Source organism: Podarcis tiliguerta (assembly GCF_965153285.1).
Source record: "Podarcis tiliguerta genome assembly, chromosome: 1".
In the NCBI taxonomy this organism is placed as follows: Eukaryota; Metazoa; Chordata; class Lepidosauria; order Squamata; family Lacertidae; genus Podarcis; species Podarcis tiliguerta.
In genome coordinates, this window is record NC_139534.1 from 65,088,542 (window position 1) to 65,108,479 (window position 19,938).

The 19,938-nt window shown below is 38.6% G+C and overlaps 1 protein-coding gene across 2 annotated transcripts in view; it reads left to right on the forward strand.

The window, feature by feature from the left end:
• The window catches only part of PIK3C2A (phosphatidylinositol-4-phosphate 3-kinase catalytic subunit type 2 alpha), a 47,295-nt gene that overhangs the window by 13,944 nt on the left and 13,413 nt on the right, over positions 1-19,938 (forward strand). For both annotated transcript variants that reach the window (XM_083456416.1, XM_083456415.1), the window contains exons 3-22: positions 204-304; positions 1,245-1,402; positions 2,166-2,286; positions 2,843-2,954; positions 5,118-5,197; positions 5,303-5,366; positions 6,264-6,407; positions 6,928-6,970; positions 7,053-7,263; positions 7,354-7,476; positions 8,337-8,504; positions 10,304-10,412; positions 11,934-12,076; positions 14,411-14,599; positions 15,229-15,322; positions 16,364-16,458; positions 17,280-17,460; positions 17,557-17,661; positions 18,918-19,010; positions 19,420-19,549. In XM_083456416.1, coding sequence (XP_083312542.1) covers positions 204-304; positions 1,245-1,402; positions 2,166-2,286; positions 2,843-2,954; positions 5,118-5,197; positions 5,303-5,366; positions 6,264-6,407; positions 6,928-6,970; positions 7,053-7,263; positions 7,354-7,476; positions 8,337-8,504; positions 10,304-10,412; positions 11,934-12,076; positions 14,411-14,599; positions 15,229-15,322; positions 16,364-16,458; positions 17,280-17,460; positions 17,557-17,661; positions 18,918-19,010; positions 19,420-19,549 — 2,464 coding nt within the window. The remainder of the gene's footprint in view (positions 1-203; positions 305-1,244; positions 1,403-2,165; positions 2,287-2,842; positions 2,955-5,117; positions 5,198-5,302; positions 5,367-6,263; positions 6,408-6,927; positions 6,971-7,052; positions 7,264-7,353; positions 7,477-8,336; positions 8,505-10,303; positions 10,413-11,933; positions 12,077-14,410; positions 14,600-15,228; positions 15,323-16,363; positions 16,459-17,279; positions 17,461-17,556; positions 17,662-18,917; positions 19,011-19,419; positions 19,550-19,938) is intronic.

A 19,938-nucleotide genomic window follows, 5' to 3' on the forward strand; every position in this document is an offset into this window, starting at 1 on the left:
ACTCGAAAGTTGGGAACGAAAATGGCAAAGCAGCCAGTATTTTATAGTGCTAGTCCACACCCAATATTCCATCATGTGTATACTTAATTATGCACACATTGTCTCATACTTGATTGAATTTGGGCGACCAAGGAATACGTCTCAAGAAAGGCTTATAGGAGTCATGTCTATCACTGCTTTACTTCTTTATTCTTAAATTTCAGACAGACAATGGGACCAGTAACCTGCCAACAGGAAATAAATTTCTCAAAAATGGTGATGGCCAAGATCAAGAACAAGCAGCATTTTGTGATGCCATTGCAAAGTAAGCAGTCGTGTGGTGCAAACATCTTTAAGGAAGTAAATGACAGCAATAGTTTCATTTATAGGCTTGACACTTGAGTATTTTGTTTCATGTGTCACGTGTTATATGCATGCTTTTTTACTGGTTTGGAGGAAAAATGCAATTTTTTAAAAATAGTTATTAAGCAGCAAAACACTTAAGATTGATTTCTGAATTTTTACTGCATATTCATATGGCTGTAGGATGTTTTAGGTAAAGGGTAAAGGGACCCCTGACCATTAGGTCCAGTCATGACCGACTCTGGGTTGCGGCGCTCATCTCGCTTTACGGGCCGAGGGAGCCGGCGTACAGCTTCTGGGTCTTGTGGCCAGCATGACTAAGCCGCTTCTGGAGAACCAGAGCAGCGCACGGAAATGCCATTTACCTTCCCGCCAGAGCGGTACCTATTTATCTACTTGCACTTTGACGTGCTTTCGAACTTCTAGGTTGGCAGGAGCTGGGACCGAGCAATGGGAGCTCACCCCATCACAGGGATTCGAACCGCCGACCTTCTGACCCACAGTGCCACCTGCTGATCTGTTACAATACTATGTAATGGAGAATTGGGGGAAAGAGGGGAACCTGAAATTTGTGCACTAGGAAATGTTGAATTCTGTGATTACATAATTTATTCCATGGTGGGTAGATTTGCATAAACTTGTTCACTTTTAAAATCTGATTCAGATATCTTTTGTATAGATAGTTTGAGATTTGTTGGATAATGGAACATTAGGTTCCATGAGTACAAGGCCAATGACAGGTCTCATAGGGTGGAGGGGAAACAAGTAAAACAGTTTTTAAGCAAATGAATTAACTGTGTGAATCTAACTCTGTTTACTAAGAAATAAGTAACATTGTGAACTCCATGTAAGTGTACTTTATCTTCATCAGAGCAAGGAACTTACATACATATTGCTTACAGGTTGAGGACCAAGTTTCCCTATGACAATCTTGATACAAACTCAGGCTTTGTGCTGAGCCCAGTAATGTTGCAAAGAAATATCAGTGGAGAGAACTCAAGCATCAAGATTTCAATAGAAATTGAAGGTTTCCAACAGCCAGTGATATTTACATGTGATGGTATGGGTGTTTTCATTTTTTATAAATGATGTTTCCATAGATCAAAAGATTACCTCAAGATGAAAAGAATTATTTGCATCCTAAATTATTAGCACACATGAGAATAGTCATTATTCTACAGTTTGTGTTTCAGTTGGTTGTAAATATCAGTAGATAAGATTCCTCTTACCAAATGCGTCTGGTGTAATTATTAGGGAACTGTTAAATAGGCTGGGTTTGGGTTTTTGTTTTTACTAGAACTAGTTTAAGTGTTTCAAATCTATTAATTGGGCAGCCTGGTCAAATTTGCATGTCATGTCAGCCTTTTAAATAAGTCTGGGAATAAGCCATCTCCCGTGTGATAAAGTTGGCTAGCTTGGATTCTGAAGTAACATTTTATTATTTAGATTATCACCGCCACTCTCTTAAATCAAGCAGTTTAAATTAAAGTATAGTGAACAAATCATTTTCCTTGTAGTTGAAAACTTGCAGACATGTCATTGATCTTTTTATGGAGAACCCTCATAGAACTCACTGCATATTCTGGTATGGTCACCAGGTCACTCTGATAGTGACCACTCCCCTAATACGTTACCTTGTACTGGATTCTATGTCTTTAAAGGACTTCTGCACTTAAATCAGCTGGAAATAGAAATTATATTTCATATAAACGTCTATTAACTCATTTAAATTGAAAAAACCTCAAGAGTTAGTGCAGAATAAAATAGTACTTTCTTAACTATTGTCTTCTATGTTTTTTGTTTTTGTTTTTGTCTTTAAATAGCAAGTTCTCCAGTTGAGCTTATAATAATGCAAGCACTTTGCTGGGTGCATGATGACTTGAATGATGTAGACATTGACAGTTATATCTTGAAGGTTTGTGGACAAGAAGAAGTTTTGCAGAAGTAAGCAGATACTTTCCCTCTCAATATTTAAGTGGGCTTAGGGTGCTTTCAGAAAGAGAATATTGCAAATAATGCAAATGTTTGTTAACTTACTGGATTTTCTGCAAAAAGAGTAAATCTGGATTAAATACAGGCTCTCATTTTGATGATGATGTCGTGTGGACACGGGGGGGGGGGGGGACGACTTGTATGTATAGCCGAGAAGAGATTTTTTGCTGATCCCTCTTCTACTCTGCACCTAAAATATGTTTGGAAAAGAGGGTCCTCCACCTCTCAAACAGATTTTTTGGGTGGTTTTGAAGCCTGCTGTATCTCCCAGACTCATCACACAACTATGCTAAGCCATAGTTAACAAAGAAAAAGAGAAGAAGCAAGGGCAGTAGTGAGTGGGTAGTAGTGAGGAAGGGAGCACATGTTGACTGCAAAGGCATGTTACGTCTGCATTGACCACAGTGTTGCTTTCTAGATTCCAGTCACTATTACTTTCCAGGAAAATCTTTTAGAAAACGTTTTGCAAATTTGAAATGGTAGGCAACCACATGCATTTCTTTTACAGTAAGCACGGTGTAGGAAGCCATGAATACATTCAGAACTGCCGAAAGTGGGACACGGATATTAAACTGCAGCTCTTGACCCGTAATGTTATATGCAGAGATTTGGCACGAACAGTAAGTACAAAGTGAACACACATTCTCAAAACAACCTGACTTTATTGATTTCATGTGTATTATTGAGGTTGTGCACATTCCTTGCTCTCTTCTTGTAGCTTGGAACTGAGGAAAAATATAACTTGTTTTCATTATAGTTATAAGTGAGGATTAAAAAAACATTTCAGGAGCACGGAGAAATATATACTTGTTGCTAGTGATTTCATTTTATATATTCTGTACTATTTTGTCAACACTTCCTTAAAGCATTAAAAGAACTTGATAAAGCACTATAATTCGCCCCTGCCCTGTCATCTACACTGCATCAAGTATCTAATTTTCTTTTATAAGACAAGCCAGTCCAGATACATAGAATGTTAATCTTGGTTGATTGCTGTTTTTAATTTTTTAAACATTTCTTAAATGCCCATTTTAAACTGTTTTTACTTTACATTATATTGTTTTATGCTCTCTTTGTAAACCACTTTCAAGTTGTTTGTTTTTGTTTAGAAACAAGTGGTATTTAAAGTTTATGAAATAAAGGAATGAACAAAACAATTTTTAGCTTATTTCTTGAATTAGGAAGGTTCTTTCTCATTGTTATAGTTAATAAAAATTAGTCCTACTAACAGTGCTTTTTTTAAAAACAAAAAGAGTTTAGGGGTACTCTCATTTTGACTCAAGAAAATCACCATTTTATAGTTCAAATCGGGGGAAATAAATACAGTAAATGGACAAAAGTATAAAGATTCACAAAATGTTTTGGGGTATGCGTACCCCTGCATACCCCCTCAGAAAAAACCACACTGGATATTAATCCAGTTAAACAGCAGACATTTCCTCCGTCGGGATTCTTCTTTTGCAGATCATGGGTTCCAAATTTATCCAACATGTTAAAGATCAGAGCACAATTCTTACTCTAGAATAGAGCTATTTTTTGTCAACCAAATGGTATTGTTGAATGTGACCTATTAGTGTAGGTCTTAGGAAAGTTTCTGTAAAATGATCTTCAGGTGTTACTTAACATTAAAACATCTTAGCCATATATCTAAAACAGCAAGTAGTATTTGTTGGAGAAGTAAGATGCCCAGTACTAGATGTTTTACACATCTTTTTGAACTGTCATAAAATAACAAAATTTTGTACTAACATTAAAGAAATTGAAATAATCACAGGACATACCATGCCAAGGGACCCATTGAAGCTTCTTTTTGGTTGCCTATGGGCAACAGGAAGATGATCCTTTATTAAGTGCAGCCCATATCACTGTTTTTATAACTGAAACAAAATCTGGCCTCCAAGTTTGGAGGACTAGCTGATTAGTTTGAGATATAGCTTGCATGGTTAAATTGACCAATATGATTCAGTTCAAAAAGGTTAGACACAACTATGATTGTTTTGTTGAAAAATGGACTCTTCCTCATCTGTGATAAGGCACAAATAAACTTAAATCCATATGCTTTTTTGGATTCTCCAAGATATTTATTTACTGTGTTAAACATAACCAACTTTTCCTCTCCTTTTTTGCTGTTCTGTTTGTACGTTGTTTAAAAAAAAACAAAGAAAATAAAGCATCCTTAGAACAGCAGTCATCACAATGAATAGGGCTGAAAGCAAAAAATGCAGGAAATTCCTGTGCACATATAAACATTTTGTACATATTATAGAGCTCTTTAGCACCTGGCCGCGGGCTTTTTAAAGTATTTGTAGAGGTGAAATAGGTTCATTGGAGAGCTTAAGGGCTAACAGTGCAATCCTTTTCATGTCTGCCCCAAAGCAAGCCCCACTGAGTTCAATTAAACTTACGTATTCCTAGGTCAGTTTTGGCTTACCGCCTAAAACATTAGTTAACCTGAAATGGATTTTACAGTAAAAAAAAAGTGAGTTGGCTTTCAAAATTCCTGTTTGGTTCACTGATTCATGGTGAATAGTTAATAGAATTTGGAGAGTGAAAAATATTGCTACAAGTTTATAGACTTTGTGACCAACCCTTAACTAGAGTATTTGAAGGTAGATATTTGTGCACTTTATTCTTTAAAGGAAGAGTGGGGGGGGGGGAGCCAAAATTCTCATTTTCTAAACTCCAGACAAATTGCTGTCCATGTTTATATTACTTTTTAGAATTCCTTTAGAAGAAACATGTGGTTATAGCCTTCAAATAACTTGTATATCTCTCATTTTTAGGAAGATGATGACAGTACACCTGTAGATTTGACGAAGCATCTTTATCATGTAGAAAAGCTTTTCAGAGAAAACATTCAAAGGTAACCACTGTCATAACATCCTTTGTAATGAAATGAATTACCTCCAAGTTGTCAGTATATTTCTTTTACAAATGCATATAGTAATATAATCATTGTTCGTTTCAGTCAGTCTCTTGAAGAGCTGTTGGAAGCTTATCATAATCAAGTCGATAAACTACTTAAGAATGAGGTAAGCATTATCTCTTGCTGTGCTAAACTTACTTCTGTGGCAATAAAAAAATTCCTTCCAGTAGCACCTTAGAGACCAACTAAGTTTGTTATTGGTATGAGCTTTCGTGTGCGTGCACACTTCTTCAGATACACTGAAACAGAAGTCACCAGACCCTTATATATAGTGAGAGGGTGGGGAAGGGTATTACTCAGAAGGGTGGTGGGAATGGGTGATTGGCTGATAGGTGTGATGAACCTGTTGACGACTGTTAACAACTGCAATTGGTCTTACAGGAAAAAGCAAGGGGTGAGATGGCTAAAAATATTTTTTAGCAGATGGCGCTGTGGTCTAAACCACAGAGCCTAGGGCTTGCCAATCAGAAGGTCGGTGGTTCAAATCCCCGCAATGGGGTGAGCGCCTGTTGCTCGGTTCCAGCTCCTGCCAACCTAGCAGTTCAAAAGCACGTCAAAGTGCAAGTAGATAACTAGGCACCGTTCCAGCGGGAAGGTAAACGCCGTTTCCGTGTGCTGCTCTGGTTCACCAGAAGTGGCTTAGTCATGTTGGCCACATCACCCAGAAGCTGTACGCCAGCTCCCTCGGCCAGTAAAGTGAGATGAGCGCCGCAACCCCTTTACCTTTAATAGTAGTAGAACTGAACTATTGCAGCTTTCTCCAAATCTGCTAAGTCTCACCACCCTGGTCCATACTTCCCCATGTCCACATTCCTCCACATTAAAAACAAACAGTGGTGGCCATGTGTATTTTTCAGAGTACAAATGAGAATCCATATAGATCTTTATAAGGGGCTATACACCCTTTGCTGGACAGGGATAGCTTGGCTGCTGTGAATCTTGTGTTCGTACTCACACAATTGGACTCCTAATTCATAACTCTGTCATGTGCTTTTCTCATCAGAACCAGACTAAAGCTGTAGATCATATCATTAAATCTGTTCGAAAAATTTGCTATACATTGGATGGGGTAGAGACTCCTGCAATTACAACATCTGTAAAGAAGCTAAGAAGAGCAGTTAACCTTCCAAGGAGTGTGAGTCCTGAGGTAATTGGTTTGCCATATTTTGTGGTGTGTACGTGCTTTGTGAGATATAAGAAACCATCCCCCGCATTACCTGCAGATAAGTTGATAGGGCAAATTTGGGAAAGACAGGTTTTTGTTTCACTAGCCAAGAAGCATGGCGTGAGGTAAATGGAAAATGTTTCTTCTTCTTTTTTTGATGAGGGGGGAGGGTTTTGGAGCATGGTGAATTTTGTCCTTCTGCAATTACAGCCTTTGAAGGGACTTGGGGCAGTGATAGTGATGACGTTCCTCCTCCCACATCCAATTCTGTACTTTTACAGTGGAGGATGAGAGGGCAGAGAGAACTGTGGCATTTACAGTAGGTGACAAGAAACCCATATTTTGCCTCTACAGAAGTAAAGAAGGAAAGAACTATTATGAAATTTTCATAGGATAGTTTTAACAATTGGTTGGATACCTGAATAACTTTCATTTATAGTATAGCGTAACCAAGGGTTTTCCACATGTGTGAGGATTGTGTTTTCCATATGTTATTGCACAGGTGTCTCTAACATCTTCTGATGAGACTAGCAAGAATGCAGTTGGTAAGTACAAAACTTGCATCTAATTTTGTTTTTAATGTTTGTTTTAATGGTTACCTTCCTAAAGCAAAATGTTTTATTTTAGGTGCCTTGCAACTTGAAAACCCTCTGCAAGCGAGCATAGATCAGCTGACCTCAGCAGTATATGCTCTTCTTCAACTCCACTTGAACTCGTGCAGCAGTCCCTTAAACACTCCAAAGATTCAGAAAAGCACTAAAGAAGCATGGACCGCCACAGAGCACCTCCAGTTCACAATATTTGCAGCTCACGGAATCCTTAGTAGCTGGGTCTCTGTGTGAGTAACTAAACCAAAACGCACCTTTTACCCCATTGCGCACGCATCACAATGTTTTGATTCATCATAATGTTTGTCTCCCTTTTACAGTTATGAAAAATACTATTTGGTTTGTTCTCTTACCCACAATGGAAGAGATCTTTTCAAACCTGTGCAGTCCAAGAAGGTTGGCACTTATAAGAATTTCTTCTATTTGATTAAATGGGATGAATTGTAAGTGGTGATTTTTTATTTATCTGACTCATAAAAATATTATGGTTTCTCTGAGCAGTAGTTATCACACCCCCTGAGATAGTTAATTAATGCTAGTGATTCCGTCAGACCACATAGTTAACAGTGTCTTTCATTTTCTATGCTCTGTCAGTGCATGAAATTCTGAATAGTTTACCAGGTCCTTCAGCATAATTTGCATAGAACCTCCCAGCTTTTCAAGATAGAAATAACTAAAAATAAAACTGGTGTTGTTCTACTGTTCAGTTATTAATGTATTCAGCTGGTGAAGAAAACAAGGAAGGAAGCTTGCAAGCCCAGGTCCCATCCCCAGGATTGTCTTGGGGATCAAGCTGCTTCCCACACAATGGAAATTCCTATACAGAACTGGGAATTTCCTCATGTGGGAAACTAGGAGGAATCCTGTGTGAAGCTGATGGCATATGAGACATGTGCATACAACCAAGTAGGCATGTGCTTTTTCCCAGATGGCAAACAATTTCTTACACAAAAGTGATGGATGTTGGAAATAGCCATCACCATATTAAAAGCATGGCTTTACAAAAGTCAGCTGATTATTCCTGTTTCATTTCTCATCATGCTTCTAATGACTCTGTTTCTTTGTCACTAATGTTTATAAATATTGCATGAAATATTTTGTGCATGTAAGAGGGGTTTCTGTTGAAGTATGGTGAAGGTTAGTGAGATTGCAATAGTGCAATTGTCTACATTTAGTTGGCAATGGAGAATAAAGCACTGTTTTAGCAATGGGGGAACTACGTATTGATCTTCTTGAACATATGATATATTTTTAAAGCATAGTTGTCAGTAATTCCTAATGATTCTATTTCTTTATTTTACAGAATAATTTTTCCTATACAGATCTCTCAGTTGCCATTAGAATCCATCTTATGCCTTACCCTCTTTGGAATATTAAATCAAAATGGTGGTAGTTCACCAGATTCCAATAAACAGAGAAAAGGCCCTGAAATGTTGGGTCAAGTTTCCTTACCTCTTTTTGATTTTAGGCGGTGAGTATTCAAAATGTCTTCTGTGGCAAATAGTATAGTTTTGTTAGAGGGAGGTTACCAATTTTAATCCAAAGAAAACAGAATTGAACCTAAGAAAATGGAAAGAGAAATGCATTATATAGGTGGGATGGGCTCTAGATAACAGCCACCTCCTATTTTGAATAATATATTTTAAATATGTTTATTCTTTCAAGGGGTGGAGCGATAGGCTGGCTCCATGTTAAGGATTGTGATACTTTTGAATACTGAGTGGTGTTGACTACAGTCCTGCTTATGGACTTCTTAAATCCCTAATTCATAAGATTTCAGCTATTAAGGTTTTATCACTCTAGAAATTCCACTACTTGTACAAAATTCTCTAGGTTCCCAGTACATTGTCCAGCCAAATGTAGTTGGAAAGCAGTTCCCATCATCCTTGACCATTGGCCATGGTGGCTAAGGTTAATAGGTGTTGGGGCCCCCCAGATGTTGTTGGTACTATATGTTAGCAGCCTCAGGGTGAACTTAAGGAATACTGCAGGTACAGCCTTTTTTCAAGAACACAGAACACAGTCAAGTGGGTTGTCATCCTCCACTTGCTAGAAGGCAGGAAAAAACATTACCACTTCAAAATAACCTGTAGATTACTCCTGTCTTGGAGTGGCAGGATTTTGCTGGTGCTCTTCTGGCCTAGTCTTTTCTGGCTCATTGTGTGTGCGATCTGTGATATTCTGAGTGTAGTGAGTGATTCTCTGTTGTTGTCCCCCCACCCCACTCCACCCCCTGAGGCCTTTTCCTCAGCATTTGTGTCTTTCATTCTGAGCCATTTCCCCCTCAGTGTCTGTCTTTCTTTGTTTTTCCATTAATTATACAGTTGATTCTTCTCTCCCTTCCAATTAATTCTTTCCTTTGTCACCAAATTGTACAGTTGACTATCTGTTGCCTTAAACCCCAAGTTGGGGGCTTCCTTACTTGTTAATTGTATTTTTCTTACCTGGGTTCAGCCTTCAATTCCTTCCTTTAATTATCCCTCCTGAATTAATTCAGTTTTACTCTTGAATGTGTGCATGAAGCAGCAGCATTGTCACTATGAGCATCTTGCACGACTGTGGTCTTCTCTAAGGTAGCTGTCCTGACGGATGGGCGACATCCTCAACAATTCCACTCTAAGATGTAGATTGCCTTCATAAAACATCTCTCAACTTCTTTAAGGTTGCTGTGTTTGTGGCAGATGGATCTGTGGACACAGCCCATTTGTGTCTCATGCTATGGCAGCAGAAATAGTATCAAGACGCATTGTGTGAGGAAACTGATCCCAACTAGACTGATCTTAGCAACAGATTCTTTTGATGGCAGGGAGCTTGTGGGAGATGACAATTCATTAGGTGACATTCTCATGGAGATGGATAAAAAGAAGGCAGTGCCATAAGAGGGAGGATAAGTCTCCTTTTTGGTGCTTCCATCCTTGTCAGACTTTTCATGCCTCCTGTTTTGCTTGCAGAGGTCATGAATTTTGATCAAATATGCTACTAAAGATTTCAATCCATAGGTCCACAGTGCTCAGGACTTCTGAAAATTATCTTTATAAGCATATGGAAAATTATCTTTATAAGTTTGCTGATGCTGAAGTATATGAATCAGGTCTGAGATGATTCTATAAACAAAACTTGTTTTTTCTTCCTAGTAATAACTGCTTAAGTTGGCTCTTTATTTGATTTAACAAGCAAATTCTGTCCTCACATTCCAACTGCTATCATTTTGTAACTGATAGTTCTTTCTCTGCACAGAGCACTAAATTCTTCTTGGTTTTGTGTCCGTAGAATGTTGACTTGTGGAACAAAACTTTTACACCTTTGGACACCTCCCACAAACCTTGTCCCTGGAGCGGTCCATAAAAAAGGAAATTTAATGGAAAGAATAGTATTGCAGGTAATGCTAGTTCCCTCTTAATTGCTTATAAAAGCTTTTATACCCTATGCAGAATTATTTGAGTAGTAATAAATGATCCCTTCACAATCTCATCTTCTTTAATCCACTATGAAAATTTGAGTGCTGTATCTCGTCATTACTTGGACTCTTTTTGCAAAACTGTGAGAGGATATATCTGGCCTTTTTCTGCTTTAGCCTTTTCGTATATGGCTGTGCAGTCCATGCACATACAAAAGAGTAAAATAACTGCAGAGTGATGAAGAAATATGAAAACCTCTGTGATGTAGTTTGCCTGTGAGGGTTTAGACTTAAAGATCTCTGTCTGAGGGATTTGCACATTACAAGTTCTTATACATACAACCCTTTTTTTGTGCAAGGGTGAGTGTTTAATGCAGTTTAACAGACCATTTTATCATCCTGATAAGCATGCTGGGAAATGATTGCAAGGATCACATTCTCAGTATGCTGTAACTGCAAAAATATACATAGATCCTTGTACTTGAGTATGGACCTTTGCATCCCAAAGTGGTGATGCATGATGTCTAGCCTATACATACAATGTAATGAGATGGTGTGGTAGAGGGAGACTGTAGTACTTCAAACTGCTGGCAGCCATAATACTTTTGAATGTGCTCCTATGTAAATAAAAAATTAACAGAAAGTTAGAACCTCTCTTCCTAGTACTTCAGTTACTTGTAATAACTTCTAGGGAACATTTTAAAACGGGCTGCTCCACTTGTAGCTTCATTTGGTCGATTTTGCATTCTAGGTCCGCTTTGCACATCACAGTAAAGCTATTTTTAATTGTCTGGGCACATAACACCAATCCTGGCCTGACTGCACTGGCTGCCAATTAGTTTCCAGGTCTAATTCAAAGTGCTGGTTTTGGCCTACAGAGCCTTACGCAGCTCAGGACCACAATACCTCAAGGATTGCCTCTTCCCATATAAACTGATCCAGACCCTGCTGTCATCATCTGAGGCCTTTTTTCATGGTCTCCCTCCTTGGGAGGTCTGGAGGGTGGCAATATGAGAACAGGATTATTCAGTGGTGGCTCTCACTTGTGGAATGCTCTCCCCAGGATGCCCTGCCTGGTGCCATCATTACATAGATTTAGGCACTAGGCATTTCTTTTTACAAGGCCTTTGGCTCTTAATTATCTGTGGTGTCCTTGAGTGGGTGGGGCATTTTAATCCAGTGTTTGTCTTTGAGATTCCCCCCCCCCCCATGCCAGTTTTAATGTATATATTTTATATATTGTAAGTCACATTTTGCAATGACAAACGTCATATGGAAACGTCATTATTATATACTATATGTATTATTTGTGAGAACACTTCACACTAAATGTTCTTTTTGATCTTTATGGTCTGTGGCTTTGATGTTTTGTTATTTTATTGTGAGAGGAAAGAGGACAAAAAGTGGGTGCTGGAAATGAGGTCGTAATTGGGATGTAGAAGTAGTTCTCTGAGTTGCCATGCCATAGTTTGCGTCAATAATTTTACTTTTTTAATTTTTCAGATTGATTTCCCTTCCTTATCATTTGATATTGTATACAAAATTCCTCAAGCTGCAAACAGTACCACATGTCATTCCATAGAAACATTGGAAAAAGATTCAAGAGAGCGTCTTCTTTCCATTCTTTCCAAGGAGGGTACACTTGGGTATGTTGTATTGCGTTAAGCGTGGTTAGTCATCATGGTGCCTTCTAAATATTTTGGACTTCATATCTTATCAGCTTCAGTTAGGACAGCCAATGTTCAGAGATTATGGGAGTTTTAATCCACAATATCTGAAGGACTTCACTTTGGTTATCCTTAATATTAAGAGTAGTGGTTTGCCTTTCTACATATTTATCCTACAGTCACCTTTTAATTTAATATACATGTTCAAAATGTTGCACTTTATTAGGTGTTGAGTTTCTCCTTCTAGTTTACAAGTCCTGACAAAATTATCTTCATGTAGATCTAGATGCAGAACAATACTGTATTTCCACACATTTGAATCTAATGTCTAAATCTTTCCTCTTTTGTGTGCGAGACAACTTGAAACCTGACATTCTTTACAGAAAATACTCATCAGAATACCATAAAGCATGCTGCCCATCTGTATATTGCCATATATGACAATAATCCCTGCATTTATTTTTGTTTTTTTATACAGCTTGTATTTTGACTGGATTTTTGGTGATCTGGGGAAATCTTGTCTTTTTATGGTCCTGTTTGCATGAAATAAGTGGCAAAAAGTTGGGAGATAGTTGTTAGTGCCTCCCTGAAGGAAACTTGTTTATTGTCCCTTTGAAGTGAGGGATGATTTACCTTTTTATGTCAATATGTGTAGATTGTGTTGATCCTGATTAGACACATCACAATTATTCCCTTTTTAGGGAAGCTGACTGAAGATGTCATCACAGTACAGTGGTACCTCGGGTTAAGTACTTAATTTGTTCTGGAGGTCCGTTCTTAACCTGAAACTGTTCTTAACCTGAAGTACCACTTTAGCTAATGGGGCCTCCAGCTGCTGCCGCGCTGCCGGAGCACAATTTCTGTTCTCATCCTGAAGCAAAGTTCTTAACCCAAGGTACTATTTCTGGGTTAGCAAAGTCTGTAACCTGAAGCATCTGTAACCCAAGGTACCACTGCATATTTCTAGGCGTTGCAGATTCAGGTGTCTTTTCAGTATTTCAGTAATCTCTGTCCAGAGGTCAACATGTTAAATATTTCCCTGTTGATTATCCTGGACCTCAAAGCTCCTCCTTTTAACCTTTTTGGGTCTGCAGAACCTGTTGACTCTTAGTACCACAGAATAATACAGTGGTACCTTGGGCTACATACGCTTCAGGTTACAGACTCCGCTAACCCAGAAATAGTGCTTCAGATTAAGAACTTTGCTTCAGGATGAGAACAGAAATCGGGCTCCGGCAGCGCGGTGGCAGCAGGAGGCCCCATTAGCTAAAGTGGTGTTTCAGGTTAAGAACAGTTTCAGGTTAAGAACAAAACTCCGGAACGAATTAAGTACTTAACCCGAGGTACCACTGTAGAAGGGTCATTCCATGTCAAATGATCCAGGGACTTTTACCTTACAATTTCATATTGCTTTCATTTCCAGTTTCCTAAAAGTAGTATAAGAGAAGCTACCTGTTCTCAGTTTTTAATTTTTTATTTCATCCTGTTTTTTGAGTTATGAGGGTTTGAAATTTCAAAAAATTGACAATTTTGGTCTTGCTGGACTACATAAAAACCTTAAAATCTCAGGCCAGGACTGAAACCCACCTTACCCATGATATCAAGGCCAGGGCTTGGGCAAAGCCCACTTAAGCAGTTTCCAAAGTTCTGTTGGGAGCCTTTGAAATGCTTCACAGAGTAGGGTGCAAAGGATGGCAATCCTGCTGGGTTATGTGTGTGTTCCTGGTCTGGGTGTCCCCCCCCCCATTCATTTCAATACTTTTCTCCTTTGAGTTTGGGACTTCAAAGCAGCACATCCCCTGACTTCATTTGTGACATCACGCGATTGTCAAATTTGACCCGTGAGGCAGATCCTAATAATGATACGGCCTTTGGAGTCAAAAGTGTTGCCAGGGACTGGAAAAAATGGAACCTCTGCTGCAGTGGATCTTATCTCTGACTAAACATAGGGATATAATAAGGTTTACTTGCTGACTTTTTATGGGGAATACAGTACTTTTTAGCAGTATATGGAACAACCATTTTAATTTCATTTGTGGCAGAGTGTGGAAAGCAATGGTGCGTCAGCACTAAAGTCTCCTAGCATGAAATCAACTCGAAAGCCATGCTTTACCATTCTGACTATAGCAGCCTTTTCCTGCTTGGGCCTTTTGCAACAGTAGAGTATAATATTGTGTTCTGCATGTCCTAAACTTTGCAGCTGCTTTCTTCCCAAGGGGCATGCATTAATGACCGCTGTGATAGCCATAAATATATTGTCAAGAACTAATAAAAACATTTTGTCTTTCTTTCTTTCTTTCGTTCTTTCTGTAGATTGTCTAGAAAGGATAAAGCATTTTTGTGGGAGAAGAGACATTATTGCCATACAGAGCCAAGCAGCCTTCCAAAGATATTGGCCAGTGCACCAAACTGGGATATGACAAATCTGTCTGAAATATATTTGCTGCTTCAGCAGTGGCCTCCCTTACCTCCTCTGACTGCATTAGAATTGCTGGACTCCAAGTAAGTAACAAGTTCTGAGCTATGTTGTGCTATTCTCTTCTTCAAGTGAGAAGTGCAAGTCACATTCATAATTCATTAACTTACTGTTTGCAGCCACACAATTGTGTCCTTGGAGATTGCAGATGATTACATGTGCATCTTGCAAGGCTTGGGGTTATAAATTGCTATATTTTTTTAGTAGGCTTGTAGCCTGATTACGGTGGTGCTGTGCCAGTACATAAGTGGGATGGAACGTGGTAGTCACCTCACCAGAACATTACAGTGTTAATGTTGACATTGGAAGAATGTTACATAGTTTTGCAGGCGGATTCACAATTAGGAATATCCCTTATTGGTACAATCAAGTGTCTTTCCTGTTGTGTTCTACTGTATGTACTGATTTAGAGAGTCGCAGAATGACAGTGCATTCTGAGAAACATTTCAACAGTCCCCATAAGGAGGCGAGGCTGCAAATTCTCAAGACAATTTTCTTTGTTCCCCTGCAGATTATAGCACATTTTATATATACCGAGAACTGGTTTAGATTCTTCATTAATAGAAATAATTATTTATTCCAAAAACCACCAGGGAAGTATGCTCTTGTCAAAGTTAAACGAAACGCTGTTTGTTACAGATGTTATGCTTTGTAGCTTTGCAGATCAGGAAGTAAGAACAAGAGCTGTGCAGTGGATTGAGGCAATTAGTGATGATGAACTTGCTGACTTTCTTCCCCAGTTTGTGCAGGTGAGATGGATGACACATTTAAATATCTTGAAAGCGAGGGGGCAGGGAACTTGGCATTTACTAATTGCACACAAAAAATGTGGATCATTTTGACGTTTTGAAAGTGTAGCATTTAGATACAGTGTTATTTAGTCCAATAAATTCAAACTATGGTTTGTAATTTACCTGGTGTGATTGGCAGTTGCTTTTAAAAGACAAACTGGACCTCCCTCCTTTTCCCCTACCCATTTCCATGCATTCCTGGTTGCTTTTGCTACCCCTTTAATATAGACACCCTCCTTCCTTCTTGGCAAGGGCCAGAGAGAAGGGAATACTGAAGGATTAATGCCAGGCAAGGCTGTGTGCATACAATACTGGAGAAATATTTCCAAGGCTGCAATGGAACTCAGTTCTTTGGTTCCTATCTAAAATGATGATAGTGAGCCTGCCCAAATGCTAAGATCATTTGAGACTATTTTCAGTGCCTCCTCCCCACAGCTTCTGAAATTAGGCAGGCAGTGACTGAAGAGAAGCCTTTTCCATCTGTGACACCCCACATGTGAAATGTCCAGGGAAGCTTTCCTGGTGCCAGATGAAAACTTTTTAATTTGCTTAGGCCCATCATCATATAATTAAAAGCAGTTAATTGTTGCTGATCACAGATTTTATTGCGCATGCTAGTTGTTGATTGCCCATTTGCTTATAAGCCAGTATAAATTTTGTTTTATATTTAAACTTCATGTTTTGTAAGTGGTTCTATTTTTCATTGTTATGAGAGGTGTCCAACAAAAGGGCAGATATTCTAAATAAGTACATATTTTCTGAATGAATAGTAATTTAATCTGTGCTGAATAGCTTAACATACCCAGGAATATGGTTATGGGAATAGTTTCCCCCTTAAAATATCTGTAAAACTACATGTGTCTGGTTGTAGTAAGCCACCTACAGTTGTGTTCACTGAGTATTACAACTATATTTTATACTAGTTCACTGTAGCCCCTCAAACAGACAGCTGCTTTAATAACTATGTTGGTTAAAACTTGATCTCTCTTATATATTTAGGCACTAAAATTTGAGACCTATCTGGACAACGCTCTAGTCAGATTCCTTTTGGCCCGAGCATTAGGAAATATTCGAATAGCACACTATTTATATTGGTAAGAAGATCTACATTCTTTTTGTTATCAGATTTTTGTTCTAAGATTTTATATTCCCAGACTTTAGTTAGTCTGATAATATAAAGTATATTATTATTATTATTATTATTATTATTATAGGTCACAGTTCCTTATAGCGTAGAAAAATATCTGCTGCCACCACTGGAAATATTTTTAATTACGTGTTCTGAAAAACCAGGAGTGTACTTACTATATGATGTCCTGGGCTGCTTCTTTCTTTTCCAGCAGGCTAACTTATATTGTACCACATTTACATCAGCCTTTTTCATACTAGTGCAGTTAGTTCATCATTCTGTATCCTAAGCAAGATGATGCTTCATAATGAAAACCCACGTACAAAGGGTAACAAAATGATAACACCAATTTGACGTCAAATGTAATGTTCCACTACAAATGTAGTGGAAGTAGCATGGCCCTAACCCTGAGATGAAAAGTAGTTTATCTAAACACTTTCTCTGAAGTTCCTTGATAGGAGTCTTCTGTGGAAGCTGAAAACCCTTTTCTGCAGAACTAGAGAGAGCATCTTAACTCTTAATTCACATTTCCTTGCCTAATCCATGGCATGTTTACTCTGGTGTAATTCCCACTGCCTACACTGAGGCTTACTTCCTTGTATTTAGGATTGCAGCCTCTCTCCCTTCACACCTTTTCTTGCATTGCTTGTGTTGTATGTGTCAACTAATACTGTGTTCTGTGGCACTTTATAATCTAGTTACTGCAGCAGGAAATTTAGTAGCGTATAGAGGGGGTGTGTGTGCAGTTTGTGAAGAAAACTAATCTAATATTACGTAATATTTCAGGTTACTGAAGGATGCCTTGCATGATATCAAACATGGTGTAAGGTATGAGCATATCCTTGGTGCCTTCCTTTCAGTCTGCGGTAAAGGATTGAGAGAAGAGTTGGAAAAGCAGACAAAATTGGTACAGATTCTGGGAACCGTAGCAGAAAAAGTAAAACAAGCAAGTGGATCTTCCAGACAGGTTTGTTACATTAGGAATATATATTTGTCTGTGTATTGCTAATTAAAATCACTTCTCAATCCAGGTAAATTTTAACCTTGTATTGTTCATTAACAGATTGTCTTACAAAGCGGAATGGAACGTGTTCAGTCCATTTTCTTAAAAAACAAATGCCGTTTGCCTCTCAGTCCCAGCCTTGTAGCTAAAGAACTGAATGTCAAGGTATGGTGTGTCTCTAGATTTCTAATCCAGTATAATATGTATGTGCTCACATCTAGTATACATGCAAGAATAACCAGCAGGAAAGAGCAAAACTGTTTGGCGGGCATAGGGCAAATGACTTGAAACTGTAAATGATTAAAACCATTGTTGGATGAGACGAAAGGGCAATCAGTCCAGTTTCTAATATTAGCCAGACAAGTCCCTCTGGGAAGTTCACAGTATGGCATGAAGTCAAGCACTCCTCCCTTTATCTCCCTAGGATATGACACTTGGAATCATGTTGCCTCTGTATACGGAAGTTCCAGTAATAACCAGAAGACAGAACCTAAAATTCTCAGTATGGGAATCTTCGACACAGATTTTGAAAGTGCTAAAGAAAATAAGACCACCATAATTAGAAATACGCATACAGTTTTTGCATAATCTCATCTTGACTTCAGTGCTTTGTGAAATTTGAAGACAAATACAGTCATACCTTGGAAGTCGAACCGAATCTGTTCTGGAAGTCTGTTTGACTTCCAAAACATTTGGGAACCAAGGCGCAGCTTCCAAGGCAGGAAGCTCCTGCAGCCAACCGGAAGCCACGATGGATGTTCAGGTTCCAAAGAACGTTCGCAAACAAGAACAATAACTTCCAGGTTTGCGGTGTTGGGGAACCAAAATGTTTGTCTCGCAAGGCGTTCAACTTCCAAGGTACGACTGTACTGAGGTACCATTGTACTAAACTCAAATAAATTTGTGTAGGTGCACAGCTGTAGGAAGAAACAGGAAGTTGTTGAAGCCATATTCCTTTGCATGTCCCCGCCCCCCATGCATTCCTGAGCGCGGGATAAATCTTATTTTTTTAAAAAAAGGATACATTGCTAATAAGATACAAAATAAGTAACAATAAAAGGAGGGAGAATGAACAATATAGATAAATATGTATAGTAAATGCAAGCAGATTTTTTATTAAAAAACCTTTATAATACTGTTGGAACATACTTTGTTATTTTTATAATGAGGCACTAGGGTTAGATGATACAATGCAAATCTCTGTAAATCTGTCATCCTCACTTCATCAATATGACCATGAGAAATAACAAAAAGATACTGCTTTTAAGTTGAGCTTCTGTATCCTTTGTGGTTCCCTTGTTTGCTAGTTTAGCGAAATTAATTATAATATTTTCTTGTAAGGATTGCTGGAGCTCTTTGGTTGCCTCTGTATTGCTAGTTAGTCTACTGTTGCAGTAATTAAAGTAAATTGTATTTTGCAGGCATGTTCCTACTTCAGTTCTAATGCAGTACCTCTTAAACTTGCTCTGGTGAATGCAGATCCCTTGGGAGAAGAAATTAATGTCATGTTTAAGGTACATTTTTTCAGCATGTGTTTGACAGACATATTTTTGTGGTAACATAAATTTGATAAATCTTTTAAAACTAGTTAACTTTATGATACATACCTATGGCATGTATGGCTTTGCAGTAAAGTAATTGGGTGGGGGGTACCAATACAGCTACTTGCCAAGGGACCCTAGGTATGCCTCTGAAGGAGCTATAGATGGCAACGAAGCCCTGAGCACAGAATGCTGTTCTCTGAGTTTTTGAGGTTTTTCCAGGCCTTTCCCATTCATCTTCAAATAAGAAGTACTGAATTTTCTAGCCAAACATCCATTTCTGGTCATGTCCAGAAACGTAGTTGACTATACACACCCCAGCTTATGACACATGTCCTGTTGAAAGTCACTCTCTCTCTTTGCATCCTTACTTTTGTTCTAGGTTGGAGAGGATCTGCGTCAAGACATGTTGGCGCTGCAAATGATAAAAATTATGGACAAGATCTGGTTACAGGAAGGACTGGACCTGCGGATGGTTATCTTCAAGTGCCTTTCAACTGGCAAAGATAGAGGTGCAAAGCGTTCGTAGTTCCCAGAGCATAATGCCTTCCATGCCATCTAGAGTTTGGTCTGCTTTTCGTGTCTGTTCCCAGTGGGAACACAGCTTTAGCATGATTGCTCTAAAGCCTCTGCCTCAAAAGTATGTCTGCATTTGCAGAGCAAGCTAGAGGAGCACCTTGCAAGCGTAGTAGTAGCATCTTTGGGGGATGACATAGACAGAGCTATCTGATATAAAGCACCCTCCTGCAGTTTCAGCTGTGTCTGAAATCAGTTGGATAAAGTGTTAACATGGATGTAAAGGAAATTCTATCCCATATGAAGAAATCTCAAATTTATGATTGAAGAGGAGAGCTAAAAATTATAAGGATTCTGCTGCCAGCAACTTCTAAGTCTAAAACTG